The sequence below is a fragment of the Enoplosus armatus genome, chromosome 15 (genome assembly GCF_043641665.1).
Source record: "Enoplosus armatus isolate fEnoArm2 chromosome 15, fEnoArm2.hap1, whole genome shotgun sequence".
NCBI lineage: Eukaryota > Metazoa > Chordata > Actinopteri > Centrarchiformes > Enoplosidae > Enoplosus > Enoplosus armatus.
In genome coordinates this window covers 19272826-19287677 of record NC_092194.1, presented here as the reverse complement: position 1 = coordinate 19287677, position 14852 = coordinate 19272826, and the positions used below count along the sequence as shown (strand labels likewise).

At 39.7% G+C, this 14852-nt stretch overlaps 1 protein-coding gene across 1 annotated transcript; it reads left to right on the top strand.

Annotated features, from left to right (window-relative positions):
- The first annotated feature begins 4979 nt into the window (after positions 1 to 4979).
- LOC139297173 (G-protein coupled receptor 151) lies at positions 4980 to 6113 on the top strand. Its single transcript, XM_070919724.1, has one exon. It carries the CDS (start codon positions 4980 to 4982, stop codon positions 6111 to 6113), a length of 1134 nt encoding a protein of 377 aa, XP_070775825.1.
- Positions 6114 to 14852: the final 8739 nt, after the last annotated feature.

The window sequence follows — 14852 nt, the reverse complement described above, 5'->3', positions numbered from 1 at the left end:
TTTATTTACTCACTAAAATTCTCTGATGTGATGCCTACTACCTACTTATGTAAAAGTACAGAAGTATTATTTAAAAAAAAGGACTTTAAATATGAAAGGTACAAGTATAAGTACTCATTGTGCAGCTGACAGTCATGTGTGACATTATTATATTATTGTAGTACAAAATGTTATTGTGGGGACATGAATTATATACAGTTTACATTTTTATACAGATTTTTAAAATCTCATTAGTATTCTTATTATTATTCTCTTATTTGAATCCTTATTTATCATTTTTAGCACAGTCTTTATGGCCCCCTGCATTTAATTTCACTGTACACAAATACTGTTTGAGCAGGTGACAAAAAAAACTGTTCAATCTCAAATAATGAATCTTTTAATGTTGCAGCAGGTTGTGAGGGAGACCATTTGAACTATTCTATATACTTTGGGTTGTTTAAACAATGACAACACATCATGGTTTATAAACGAATTGAATGTTTTATATGTTAAATCTTACATAACTAAATATAAAAAATAAATGTAGTGAAGTAAAGTGTACAATATTTCCCTCTGAAGAACAAAGTATCTTTAAAATGAAGCGCTGAAGTACCTCATAATTGTACTTAAATGTACTTAGTTACCTTCCACCACTGGTTTTTGTTGTTGTGCATTATTCTGGATTAATAAAACAGCTAAATACCCTCATGTGACACGTAATAAACTATCAGTGTCCATGCCATGATCAGTCATGACAGCAGACAGCAGGAAGGCACAGCAGGTAGCAGCATAGTGGGAAAAAAAGAGGAAACAAAATAATAATTCAGAAGCAGTTAATGGGAGTAATATTCACTAAACCTATAATCTAAACAATATCTGCTAATAACATGTCCATTAACATTTCCAGTTGCATATGTGTTGGCTTTTTATGTATTTATGATTAAAAGAGAAAAAAGAAAAGCCCACATCTCCATCCGCTCCCCCTCCCATACACACTATAAAAAAAAAAAACGACATTAATTATTTGCTATTTTGCAGGCGGGAGTCTGCCCTTTAGCTAAAGGGAGTCATTTATCCTGTTGTATGATGCCTCAAACAAATGAACAAAACAGCGGTGAAGATAATGACGTTTCCTGCAGCTCATCACAAATCTAATACAGATTTATTCGCACACGCAGGGAAATTAAAACTGTTAAAGAGGTGAAATTCATCTGCTGTCTGCAGCATGAAGACTGTCACAAGCAGCTCTGCAAGTCAAGTGGTTTCCATCCACAGGTTGTCGTGGTAACTGTCAGTGTTGCCACCTATAGGAGCAACTTGATGTCAGCAGCCATCACAGTGTTTGATGGTGGGGGAACTTGAAAGCAGTCAGTTTTCATGCAAAACAGGGTTACAGCATCAACAGCAAATTGCTAATCACTTCTCCACTTCTGAGCAATAACATCAATAAGGAGAGGCTCTGATAACAACACGGTTTATGTCTGCGGTTACCTGGGGAGACCTTTTTTACCTTTGATCTCTGTGAATGACGCAAATGACAAAAACCTGCATTTGTTTTCTTTGATACTGTAAAAGCTTTTCTGCATCAAGGGATTTAGGACAGAAATGTTTCGTGGCATGGTCTGCTTTTTAAGTTAGACATCCCTGTGGTGGAAAAAGTACTTCATCTTTGTTTCTACTCTGGAATATCTCCAAAGGGAACATTACTGGAGTTCATTTAGACTCTACCCAGCTCTGGGTTTTTGTTCATGTTCTCCCCCTCCTCTTCATCATTTTCTTTTGCTGTTATTTTGTCCTTCTCCGGCTCTGTAAAAGCCTCGGGGGGATGTGAGGGATCCAACTCTCACACAATACTGATTCAGTCCGGGCTGGAGCGGTGGACGCAGAGATGAAAAAAAAACAACAAAACAACTCATGGGCATTTGCTCTTGTATCTCAGTTGGTCTGGGTTGTTTCCCAAGAAAAAAAAGCCCACAATTACAGTCTAAGTACCAGACACTACGCGTAGGCGCACGTACAATTCAAAAAGAAGTCTTTCATCCTTGCAAGATCCCGCTGAGAAACTGTTTTGTTCCAAGGTGAGACTGCCTCCATTTAAAAACTGACTTCTTTTCTCAAATGACACACGGTACAGTACATTAATGCACCTTTGAAATGATAATAGCAAACATGATTGACAGAATAATAACACCTCATGAGGACAAGATCTTCTTCAAGTAATTTTACCCCTCAAATGGATTAATGGATTTGTTTCATTCTCACAATATATTAAAACGAGACTGAGAGTCTGCAGCCATGCTAGTGGCTCTGTGAGGCTGTATTATAACAGCGCTGCTTTGAGCTAAATGCCAGTGATAGCATGCAATGCTAACATGCTGATGTTATGCTGGTATAACATAAAACTATATAGAATATTAGTTTTGCAGTTCATGACAATATTTGTACTTTGTGTTTTGTGCTAATTAGCAAATGTTAGCATGCTAATACCCTAAAGTAACGTGGCGAACATGGTTAACATTACACCTGATTAACATCAGCATGTTAGCATTGTCCTTATGAGCATGTTAGCATGCTAGCATTAGCATTTAACTCACAGTTCAGTACAGAGTTAATCCCACCTTGTCAGGTCTTAAACATTTAGGTACATAATATATATTGGTTTTATTGTCATTGTTTTAATGTTTTATGATATTGTTATCAAACATTTTATTTAGAGTTACAGCCTACTTTTGTTTTTATTTTCTGTTTAACTTTGTTTTTAATCTTGTTTAATGATGCTGCAACTCTGTATGAAAAGTGCTGTACAAATTAGGTTATTATTATTTCTATCATTATCGATCCTAAACTCATGAACATATGTTGCAGGTCTTGTCATGTGGGGAAGAAAATTGTGCATTGCTGTATAAAGCAATGCAGATTTGAGTTACATTTGTGTTACACTGATAGTGTTCCAGGAGCAAAATCAGTGGGAGCTGAAACCTACTCGTATTCTTAGCCTTGCATAGTCCATAACATATCAATTATCCCTGATTACGGCACACAGAGAGGGCAGCAGTCCTGCTTGTTCTATTATATCATCCCTCTAAATACCACATCAGCCTTTCCCCCCTCTGCAATCACACTATGTAACTTTTCATTCATTAGCTCTGAAGCTCCAGAGTCGCTTTAAAGCCTCTCTATCCGTCCATATCTCACACTACTTCATGACGGCTCACATCTTCCTAACCCCATACTGTGATGGTGGCTCCGGTCTCCTAGCAACCAGCCCTCTTAGAGGAGGTGACAGCATTTGAGTGGGCACCCTCACCTCTCCACATACAAACCCCCCACCACCTTCACCCCCCTCACCCTGCCTCCCCTTCATCATCCGGATGCTCTTCAAGTCAAGTAAACACACCTCACTTTGTGGTGCAGTTTGCTTCATGCACTTATGCATTAGGGTCACTGTATTAGAATCAGCATCAGAATCAGAAATATTTTATTGTTCCCCGGGGGGGAAATTATACATGTAACCATGTAACATGGTTTATTCATACTCATTTGTGTCGCCGATACTGACTTTATTAAGTAGATGAGGTATCGACCATAACGTCACCGATCCACATTAAATACAGTCTCTTTCTTAAAGGTTGTATGTGGACTTTTCAGAACGTCATTATTAATGACACCGGTGGCCATTAAGTGAACAGTAGTCAGCATCCTGGTGCTCGTGCTCACACCCTTTTATCTGGACCATTGGCTCCATGATGCTAACTAGCTCGCCATTTGCAAATTACTTTATCAACTAACGTTACCAAGCAACCAATGACCAACCAGATCCACGATGTGGAGCAGCTCCAGCTAGCTAAGTTAGCTAGTTGTCCGCCCCTGCCTTGCATCACTCTTGGCTAGTTGAAAGTTATACACCTTTGCTTTGTAGTTACGTCATTTATTTTTGGCTAAAATCAACATTGTCGTAATACATCAGCTAGTATCAAAGATCACTTTAGCTGGTAAAGTAATTTGGCAAGCTAGCCAACTAACAGATCCACTCAGAGAGTATTTTGCTAGCGACAACATTAGCACGCAAGCAAGCTAAGGTTAGCCAGCTAGCTGTAATTTAGCTACGCTGCATGGATCTGGCGTTGAGTGTCTAGTGCCAACCTTAAAAGTTGTTCTTATTAATGGCTTATAACTGATCTATAACACAGTAGTAACTGACTTATTACCAATGATTTAATGACTCTAACAAGTCATTAAACAAAACAATAACTTATAGGGAGCCTATGTAACTTTTGCCAAACAGCTAACATTAGCTACCATAAGCTAGTGGCAACACCAGACCAGGTAAGGCTGTAACAGCAAAGGTTTGTTTATTTACATTTCATTTATGAGAGAATACATCGACAAAATACTAAAATACTAAAAGCTTAGCCCTAAACGTGTATTCTCAGTTTGCCCTGAAATGATTAATGTTTGGCTTATTTTATATTTTCGGTAGTGTGCATAATGCAGCATGATATGATTAAACATGTCACATGGCTGCACTGCATAACAGTGGTTTGTGCTCTGATGCCTGTTTTCATGTTACATTTCTATTCTTAATCTAAAGAGATCTTTGTTACTTTGACATCTTTGTGACACCCCACGCCAGATCCCAGAGGGTTTACATGTAAATCGCATCACGCTGCGCTCACATTTGGGCTGCAGCCTGGAGCTGATAAAAAAAAAATGACGTGAGTGGTTGACGATGCTAAATGGCAGCACTTGAAATAGCCTACCTGCCAGGCTGCTCGCCCACTTGCTGATGCGATCACGACCCCGTTCGCAGCCTTTCAGCACCGCGGCGCGCCGGACAGCTCCCCCCCCCGCCCCCCCGCCGCCTCTCCGTCCTCCAGGGCGTCAAACCTGCGGAGAAAAGTGGAACTCAACGCAGAAGCAAAACATTTCGTTTCGTTTGTTGACTGCAGTTTTATTTCACTTCAAGGAGCTCGAACTTTAAGGTCTCGGGGGAAGAGATGGATATTGACCGACCGGCAAATGTCTCCTTTTTTGATTTCGTTGGAGGAGTTCAACTTCTCCAGGGGGAGGACACCAGGACAGCCATGCCTGTCATCCTCATTGGGATCTGCGTGTCCGGGGCAGTTGGGAATTTGCTCGTTTTGCTGATTTTCATCCGTGACTTTAGAAACGGGAAGGGCTCAGAGGTGAAAGCTCTCCTCGCCTCTCTGGCCTCCACGGACTTGGTGATCCTGCTGCTCTGCGCCCCCGTGCGCGCCGTCACCTACTACAAGCAGACCTGGACCCTGGGGAGTTTTGTGTGCAGCACCACGGACTGGTTCCAGCACTCGTGTGTGGTTGCAAAAACTTTAATCCTTGCTGTCACCACCAGAGCCAAACACACGTTTGTCCCCTGCGCCGCCGCGGGGCCCCTCAACAGCCCGACGTGGATTCACGGAGCCCTGGCGTTCATTTGGATTGTGTCGATGATGTTTCCGATTCCGCAGATGCTCTTCGCCGCTGTGGTGCCGCGCGGCAGCGACACTATTTGCGTCTCCGAAATGCCAGTGTGCGCGTCTGACTTCATGAGTTTGTTCTACAAGATTTACCCAACAGCGACCTTTGTGGTGCCGGTCATCTTCACGCTTGCTTACTACACAAAAACGCTGCACGCTGCGGTGAATCACGCACCTAGCCCGCAGCATCAGAGCAAAGTTATCCTGGTTTTACTGTGTCTCAGCGGCGCCCTCGGGCTCATGCTGCTGCCGGAGTGGGGGACATTCACCTGGATCAGGCTTGGGTACAACAAACCTCCTGTGGGTTTGATCATCTTTGCGCAAGTCCTCCTTTACGCATGCAGCTCCCTCTCTCCGGTGATCTTAATGACCATGTACGACGACGTGCGCCAAGGACTGATCACCATCTGGTTCATCGCGACCTGCAGAGGCTCAAAGCACCTCCCCAGCAACAAGTGTCCAAAAACGGAGGGCAACGGAGCAGAAATGGGAGCCAACGCCGTCGCCAACGCGGTCTCGCTGGAGAAGGAGAAGACCTTCCCAGATGTGGAGCACTTCTGGACAGGGCGCAGGAATACGCACGTGGAGGAAGAGCAGGATCCGGTTCCGTGGGAGAGAGAGGAGAAAATGTTGTAATGTCTTTTTTAGCAGAAGAGTTCAAAATGTCCTCAGCTGGTTTCTAGTGTGTTGACCCTGTTTGCTGTCGTGAGCTTAATTAGACGTAAAATAAACTTGTACACAATCATGTTTTGATGTTACACATGTTTCTACTATCTATTTTGAATATTTGTTCTTGCCTGCAGTATTGCTGCGCTGTCAAGTAGAACACCTTTATTAGAGGATGTAAACATCCAGGACGCTCCAGCATCAAAGGGTTTGTCGTGATTGTGTACGTGTGATGCATAAAATGGATATTAAAACATTCTCAAATATGGACTGCTCTGTTTTTTTTATTGCTATAAACACACTCAGCCTGCCTTAATCAAGAATAAAATACAATTCGATAAATCTCTCCATTTAATTCAGAGGGTTATGAGGTGACATGCTGTGCAGACAGAGATCATTTCTCCATATTAAATATTAAATTCACAACTAATCCAGCTGCACGTTTCAGGTCAAGTCAACCATCATATTTGAGTGAAAGCATCATTTTGGCAGTTTTAGCAGGTAGAAGTGTAAAAGCAGGTCAGTATTTATGTCTTTGTTGTCCCTCAGCATCAATGACTGCAGAGTGCCGGTCACACAGATGTGTTGTGTAGTATTCAAAGCATCTGTGTAGTTTCATTTCCACAGTTTAGATGTTGGTTGGACAGTTTAAACATGTGCACATTTCTGATAGCACTTTATTTTAACCCCAGATAAATTTAGTGGAGTAAAAAGTACATTTGCCTCTGAAATGTGGAAGTAGAGAGTAGCAGAAAATGGAAGTGTAAAGTACAAGTACTTCAGAATTGTACTCAAGTACAGTACTTGAGTGACTGTACTTAGTTACGTTCCATCATTTTGTATAAGTAGTATATAGATATTTAATAAAGGGTTTATAACACATTGTCATGTAGTTGTAAGCAGATATAAGGTATTTATATAGTGACAAATACATTAATAAACACTTATATCTGCTTATAACTACATTATAATGTGTTATAATGAACAATTTATTTACACACTGCATTATTTTGTATGTTAGTATTTTGTCACTTGATGATGAAGGCAGAGGAAGTCATTAAAAGTACAAATAAAGTGATATAAAAGTCTCTGAGTCATTACTGAAGTGTTTATTAGACAATATGAGTTTGTAGCATGAGTTCATTTTGATTTCTTGTGCAGTAAAACCAGTTTATTCAGAAAACAGGCCCTGTTAGGTACGTGTTAGAAACGGTATTTCTTGATGTAGAAATAGTTTTGGTCTGATGTATAGCGGACGGTCAGGTGCTCGCCACCCCACATGACCTGCGTTAACAGTCTAACCTTTCAGTGGTCGTGGAAAGAAACCTGCTTTTAGTCGTCTGTGTGTTTACCAGTAAAGCAGCGGCCGCCTGTGGCTCCGACGCCCCAGCAGATTTGACATTTTAGTCTGCCTGAGTGAAAAGAAAGGTTACAGGTTGAAGGAAAAAAAAACACAAGCCTCTATGGCTCTTCAGTATGATTGTGCTCCTGCACATAATTTATTCATTGACAATAGACCATGTCTCCAAATGTCTGCCCTTGGGTCACTTGGATTTTCATTTTATGATTCGCTGTATTTTAAGGGTTCTCCATCAGAGGAAGATACTACACTGAATAACAGACATCATTTTTTCTTTTCAGCTAATCAAGGAGTCTTTTTAACAGACAAATGTACAAAATTAATTCTCCCACATTTCTGTCCTGTATTTTGTTCTCTTACATTAATTGAAGACAGAGACGCTGTCCTGCTGACGACAATATGCTCATAACCTTTCAGGGAATAAATTATACTTAGAAACGCTGAATGACTTAACAAGTGTAAAACCAAATCGATTCATACTTTAAAAACCATTAGAGCAGTGACCTGTTATTTACAGTTTGATAAGAGAAGATTAGATGAGATACATTTATCTCTCCCAAGTGTCACAGCAGCAGGTGACATATGGTCAGACATATTATATGTATACATATAAATATACTGTAATATCAAAAGTAAAATGACTCAGGGATTGAACCAAGCACCAGATAAGTAATAACATGATCCAAACATGATACCAGTTTACAATAAGAAATGAAAACACATGGTGGTTGTTTTATAGGCATTAATATTTCTAAAATCTCACCACAGCTCTGCTTTCAAGGTCTGCTTGTAACATTTATACACAGCAAACATTATTTTATACAACAAAAAACAAAAGCATAGTTCAAACAAACCATAAAAATACAATTTCTAAAGATAGAATAAGTGTGCACACAGAGCAAGCGTAACCCTGATCACACCCCTGCAGACACACACTCATATAAACAGGATAAAACCTAATCAAAGGCTTAAGAGGGAAGTTTTTTAGCCTGCTTTTAACAGAGGTTAGAGTTGAGGGACATCTTGTGTCGTCTGGCAGGCGATTGCAACAACTCAGAGGGTAAAAGCGGCTTCGCCAGCTTTCAATTTAATCCTTAAAAAAATGTAAAGGACCTGACAGACTCTGGCTCTTAATAACCAGGCCGTTTATAGATGAGCAGCAGGACAGTAAAGTTCACTGTAAAGATCCTCAACAGTTCAATGCATTTTTGTATAGATAAGAAACAATTATTATTATCTAATTGTTGGGTAGTTTAATCTGTAACAATGCGTCAAAGCGTTTAAATTGATCAAATGTTTTTTAGATTAAATATTTAATCTCAAGTAAGTGGTGGTGCAGCTGTCACATACAGTACATGTCGTGGAGTGTAAAGTGTAATATTTTCGTTTGCAATGCAGCAGAGCAGAAGTACAAAATGCATAAAATTTGTGAGGGAAATAAGATATAGAATGGAATAAAATGCAAATAAATGAATTACAGTGTTAGTTCAGGCAGAGCTCTGAGGTCACATTAGCATTAGCTTTTCAGCAATGTCTATATCTTTATTTATGGGAATTAGCTCTCCAGCGCAATCCTCATTCTTTGCTATAGATATGCTGTATGCTATATGTATGCGTGTCTAAGTATGTATGTTGTTACTTTTCTCCACTGCTGTTTGCGTTACTGCTGCCTTTGTAGGTTAAAACCCCAACAGAGATCCGACCTTTAACCCCGATGGTGTTCATGCATGTGTGAGCTATCCAGGATCCAGATCATGGGCACTTACAGTCCAGGCAGACACAACCTTTATGCACTCAGCAGAGGATCGAGTCGAGGTCGAGACACTTCCTTATAACCCAGAGCGATCTGTGACAAGTCAACTGTCTCCTTGCAGATCCCTCGTCCCTCTCGCTGGAAGATACAGCTGTGTTTTTGTTGAATGAAAAGAAACTATAGCCACCAAACATCCCCCACGACCTCATGACAGGCAGGCCTTACTGTTTGCAAGTTTTATGAGATGTTTAATGCTCTCAGAGAGGTACAGTATGTGGCAATATTCATAAACACCCCAGTGTTTAAGAAGAAGAAGAAGAATGAAGCCTGTTATGTAATGTTGTGTGATGCAGCCACAGTGCTTGGTTCACTTGGCCACTTAAACATAAGCATAAAAGAAATTAAACTGCCTTTGGGGGATAAAGTCCATGAGGTCCCGTTTCCACTTTACATGTATGCTTTAGAGAGGAAGCGCGCATGTAGTTAAATACATCAATGACAGCCATCATCATTCATGCAGCCAGCGAGCTTCTTCTCGTGTCGGTTAGTCGTCTAATGAGTGAACTGCCGAACTTTAACCAAGCTCTGAACTCTGGCGGCAACACGACGCTCGTACATTTACTCAAGTACAAGTTTGAGGTATTTGTACTTTATTTGAGTGTTTTCTTTTCACACCACTTAATACTTCTACTTACACTTTGTACTTCGCTATAATTATTTGACATCTTTAGTTATTTTACAAATTAAGATGTTTGCATTCAAAACATATGAGGAGGTTATAAAATATGATATTTGTTATAGATTAAACTACCCAGCTGTTTATACCAGAGGAGCTGAAACGGTTAATCAATCAATTGATTGACACATCATTAATTGGCAACAATGCAAAGATGCCAAACATTTCATGGTTCCAACTTCTCAAATGTGAAGATTTGTTGCATTTAATTAAATTATTTTATTAGTTGTCTTTTTTTCTTTTTTTTTTAATAACTTTGAGGTTTGGACTGTTGGTTGGCATTGTGGAGGGTAACTGTGATGACTTTCCTATTTCAGAATTTTTACAAACCAAACAATCAATCAATTAATGGAGAAAATAATCAGATAAATTCATAATGAAAACAATCATTAGCTGCAGTCCCATACAAAATGGTTAAAATTAGCTCCACCTCAACCAACTACAACAGTAAAATCCTGCTGTTTCTGGATCTTGATTCAATGCAGGACTTTTACTTGTAACATTGTATTTCGTGTACTTTGTATTAGTAGTTTTACTTCAGTAAAGGATCTGAATACTTCCTCCACCACTGCCAAACTGAATCACTGCTAAAGCCAGAGTTACATGACAATCTTGCATGTCAGTTTTTTTCTAACCCGTGTGCTGTAGTTTTAAAGCTAAAGGCCTCTGAAAAGAGGACCGTCCCGCTCTCTTATTGAGATGTACATGGTGTTTTTTCTCCCCACTCAACCGTGATGGATTGTGGCTGCTGCCTCGGGCTCTCGCTGTGGCTTTATCTGTATCCTCCTTTCTGCTAAGGAAGGTTTCCCCTGCAAGATATGAAAGGTTTGAAGCGGACTTGAGTCAAATAGGACTCACTAATAGTTTTAGCATTTGTTCTGAGCTGCATGGAGAGTTACATGGTGGGATTTTACCACATAAAGATGGTTTAGTGTTCAGTGGTTTATGGCCCTCCTGCATCTGTCATTTTATCAGGTGAAATCCAGTCGTTTGAGGTTTCTAATCAGTTTCAGATCTGGATTACTGCGTCAGAATGAGTCTACCAGGTGATTCAGCTGCATTTTTACTTGTTTTTAATCACTAACAGACAAAAATACTATAATCCTGATAATTAATTGACTCTGATGTTCAGACTGCAGGCCAAATGGGAGCAGTGCTTTCATCAAATGTCTTAAAAGCAGTAATCATCATAATAATAATAACTACCACATTTTCAAACAAGCACATCTTTGGTTTTCTGCTCTATAGAGCCGATTGAACACAGCAGTGATTCAACCTGCATCCAGCTCACATTTGCTTTTCTAAACACCCACTGACTTCTGACTCTCCTGGGAAAACTCCTCTGGCAGTGACATGCTTTATACATTTACAGTGCAGTTGTTCAAAAACAAACATGACAAGAAGCTGAAGAGTAATGGCCTCCGTGGCTGAACAGACAAAGACAAGAGCGCCTCCTACATGCAGAAACAACCAAAAGAAATGCACAGACTAGTACCACCCACGTGGTTTGATTGACAGGTGATCTCTGGGAAGTGCAGTGCAGAACAACCACAGTAATCAGCTGTGAGCGCCAAAGATGCCAACAACATAAAACAAGTCACTTTGGGATGTCACTTGAATTTTCTAGAGTTTTGAGGTTGAAAACTTAAATAGGCACTCCAGCAGTTTAGTTGTATACCTCCATAATGTTGAAGGACGTGCAAGAAACAGGTCGAATGTTCAAAATTGAAACATTAGAAACCAAGATATCCTGATTTTAAGTCCCTAGTGTGGATCAAGGTCCGAACCCCCCCTGAATCCTCCATTTCCCATAATGCAGTTTGACCGCATCTTTTTGTTTGACCCTCCCTTCCAGATGTCTTGAAAGTCCACGCCCCCAGTTCGTAATGCAGTTTCTGCATTACAAAATGTGTGGCCTCCAACCTCCTTTCACCTGAATTACATCTGTGATTTGAGTAATTTCTCCGGACGTGACAAAGTCATCGTACATGAGCAGGTGGAAAAATGTGGAGCGCATAAAATAATCTGATTCATGAAGGAGCTCATGGATTTAAACACAACCGCATTGATCACCCAGTTGCGTTCTTAAGTAATAAGAATGCCACAACTCAAATGACATATTGGAGCATGAACTGAGGTAGATTCACATGACTTCTGTCACACAAGCGAAACGTATTCTTTGAGTTGTTTCATCTCTTTCCACCCTGCTCCGTCTTTCAGCAGCAGCTCAACTAAACTGCTGAAGACCCAAATCTGTGTCTACCACAAAGGCTCCACTGTGAGCATGGTTCAGCACACATGATTTTTTCCCTTTTTGCCTCATAAATCTTTGAATGATGTGGTTTTACTTGAGGCAATGCATTCAACATGTATAATGCAATAAAATATTAAGTGTTTACAGAGATGGGATAAAGAGCATATCATCATAACAAACCCTTTACATTCAAGCAATCAAACATCATTAATCCCGTTTTAACAAAACGGCAATATAATGAATCAATATCCTGTCTGATCCTGCCATTTGTTTTACCCATAATCCTTCAGTAATTCACATCACTGGGCTCCTGTTCAAGTTAACTTCAACAAGGAGGTGCATTAAATAAGATTATTGTCACGCAAAGACGGATCTTCTGTACATACAGATCACTGGAGGCTCGCTCATTTCGTTCAGGAGGGTAAAACGCAATGTTTTTTATTAAAGCATACTGTATATTACTACACAATCAGATACAGCAGACTCCTCCTGACTCAGTGAGTGAGTAAGTGGCGCCACCTTCTGGTTTGAAGTGGGCACACAGCCATGATTTCACTTGACTCAGTCGTGTTCCTGCTCTGCTGCTATGAACTTGTGTTTTACCCATAATTTAAAGTCATAAAACTATTATGTTTACTACTGTAAACTATTTGTTGCCTCACCTATTGTTTCACCCTTTTACACACTTTAATTCCCGGCATGGGATCAATAAAATGTATCTTATCTTGTTTCTATTGGAAGGTCTTCAATGATCACGCGTCAAGAATATGACAGTAATAATGGTAAAGTGTAAAAATAACTAATAACTAAAATAAATAATGATAATAATAATGAGAAGCACAATAATAAGGCATTTTCCACATTGAGAACGTAAAACAAACATTTATAAAACAAAAGAAACGGTGATGTTATCTCTGAGTAGCGATTCAGAGGTCTGGAACCAGGTTAGTAATTCATCAGACATAAACAACATGCAATATAATTCAGTATAATAACACCACAAAACTCAGGCCACAAACATGAAGTCAAGGCTGAATTGCCAGCTGAGCAAAGCAGGCTACTGCTCTGGGGTTCTGGATCCACATTCACTGTGAGGCAAATAGTTTGTTTAATCAGCTTAACTGCGAATTTGTTCATGTAATATGTAAAAATAAAGGAGAATATAAACTGAAATAATAAGGGCCTTAAAGTAGGTCCTTCATTTTTACTGATATTTTGTGGCCCTGTGTCAAAATCTAGCTGTAAAACCTTAATTACCTCCGTTTTTATTGTGCTGACATGATGCATATTTCTAAATAAATGTATCTTTAATCAAATCCCCAAACTAACTGATACACATCTAATCTTGGCAGAATTGTTTTCCAGGAGAAGAGTACTGACTTCCCAAAATATAATAAAGCTGTCCTGTGTACTCTGTGCACTGTACATGATGGTGTACTTGAAGGTGACACTATGGCACAAGCTACACCTAAACCTCACAAGGTTGGTGTTGCAGGACTATCACACTGATTGTAGAATAATTTCCAGGTATCTGTGTTGCTGTGTAGGCTGCTGACAGTTTACATACATATGGATTAATGATGACAGTAAGTATAGATTAAATAAATAAATAAACAAATGCTCCCACTGCAGTTGCTTATAGTTGTTGCCCACAGATTAGTCATGATTAAATGTGGATTAGTACATTTGAAATCTGTGCCGCATATCGAAATACATCTCTGTATAAACAGAAGGGTTGATAACAGCTCAAATGTAATAATATCAAAAGTGGTGGAATAAAGTACATTTACTCAAGTACTGTACAACTACAAATTTGAGATACTTAATTTGAGTGTGTTACTTAAGCAAAAGTATGTATGTGACAAGAGAAAAATGTACTTAAACTATTAAAAGTACTCAATACAGAAAAATGGCACTACTACGTTGAGGGGGAGCTCATTTTTACTCCTTTATATACTGTTAGGTATTTTAATCTATACCAATGCATCATATTTTAGAAGATCATCATATGTTTTGTATGTAAAATCTTAATCTGTGAGGGAACTGTTTCTGTCAAATAAATGTAGTGGAGTAGAAAGTACAGTATTTCTTTCTGAATTGAAGTGGAGTAGAAGTATAAAGTACAGTGGCATGAAATGGGCATATTCAAGTAAAAGTACTTGAGCAAATATGCTTAGTTTCATTTCGTCACTGTCTGCTTTAATGCTCCTGGATTGCATGTTGTTGAATACCAGTTTTATTTCATTAAAAGCTGTGGTGTATTGGTCATATATTTTTTATGTCATGAATAAATACAACAGTTTGTCCCCACCTCTCTTTCTCTCCGTGTCCATGTGAACGGATTAGGATCAGGGATTAGAGACAGATGTAAACCAGAAGTCCAGATCCAATCCTGTTGCCATCCCATCACGGCAGAGGAAAGGTCACAGTTAGGGTCAAGATTAAGTACGCCCCGCCTTCTTTTACATCCTGAGCGCGTTCCTATTGGTCCACCCTTTGATTGACGACGCTGTCGTCCAATCGGGGTAGAGAACTGGGACCTCGGGGGAACCGCTGCGCAGATGTGTGTGAGGAAGGCAGCGCAGGCTTTAGTGAGAGCAGGAATA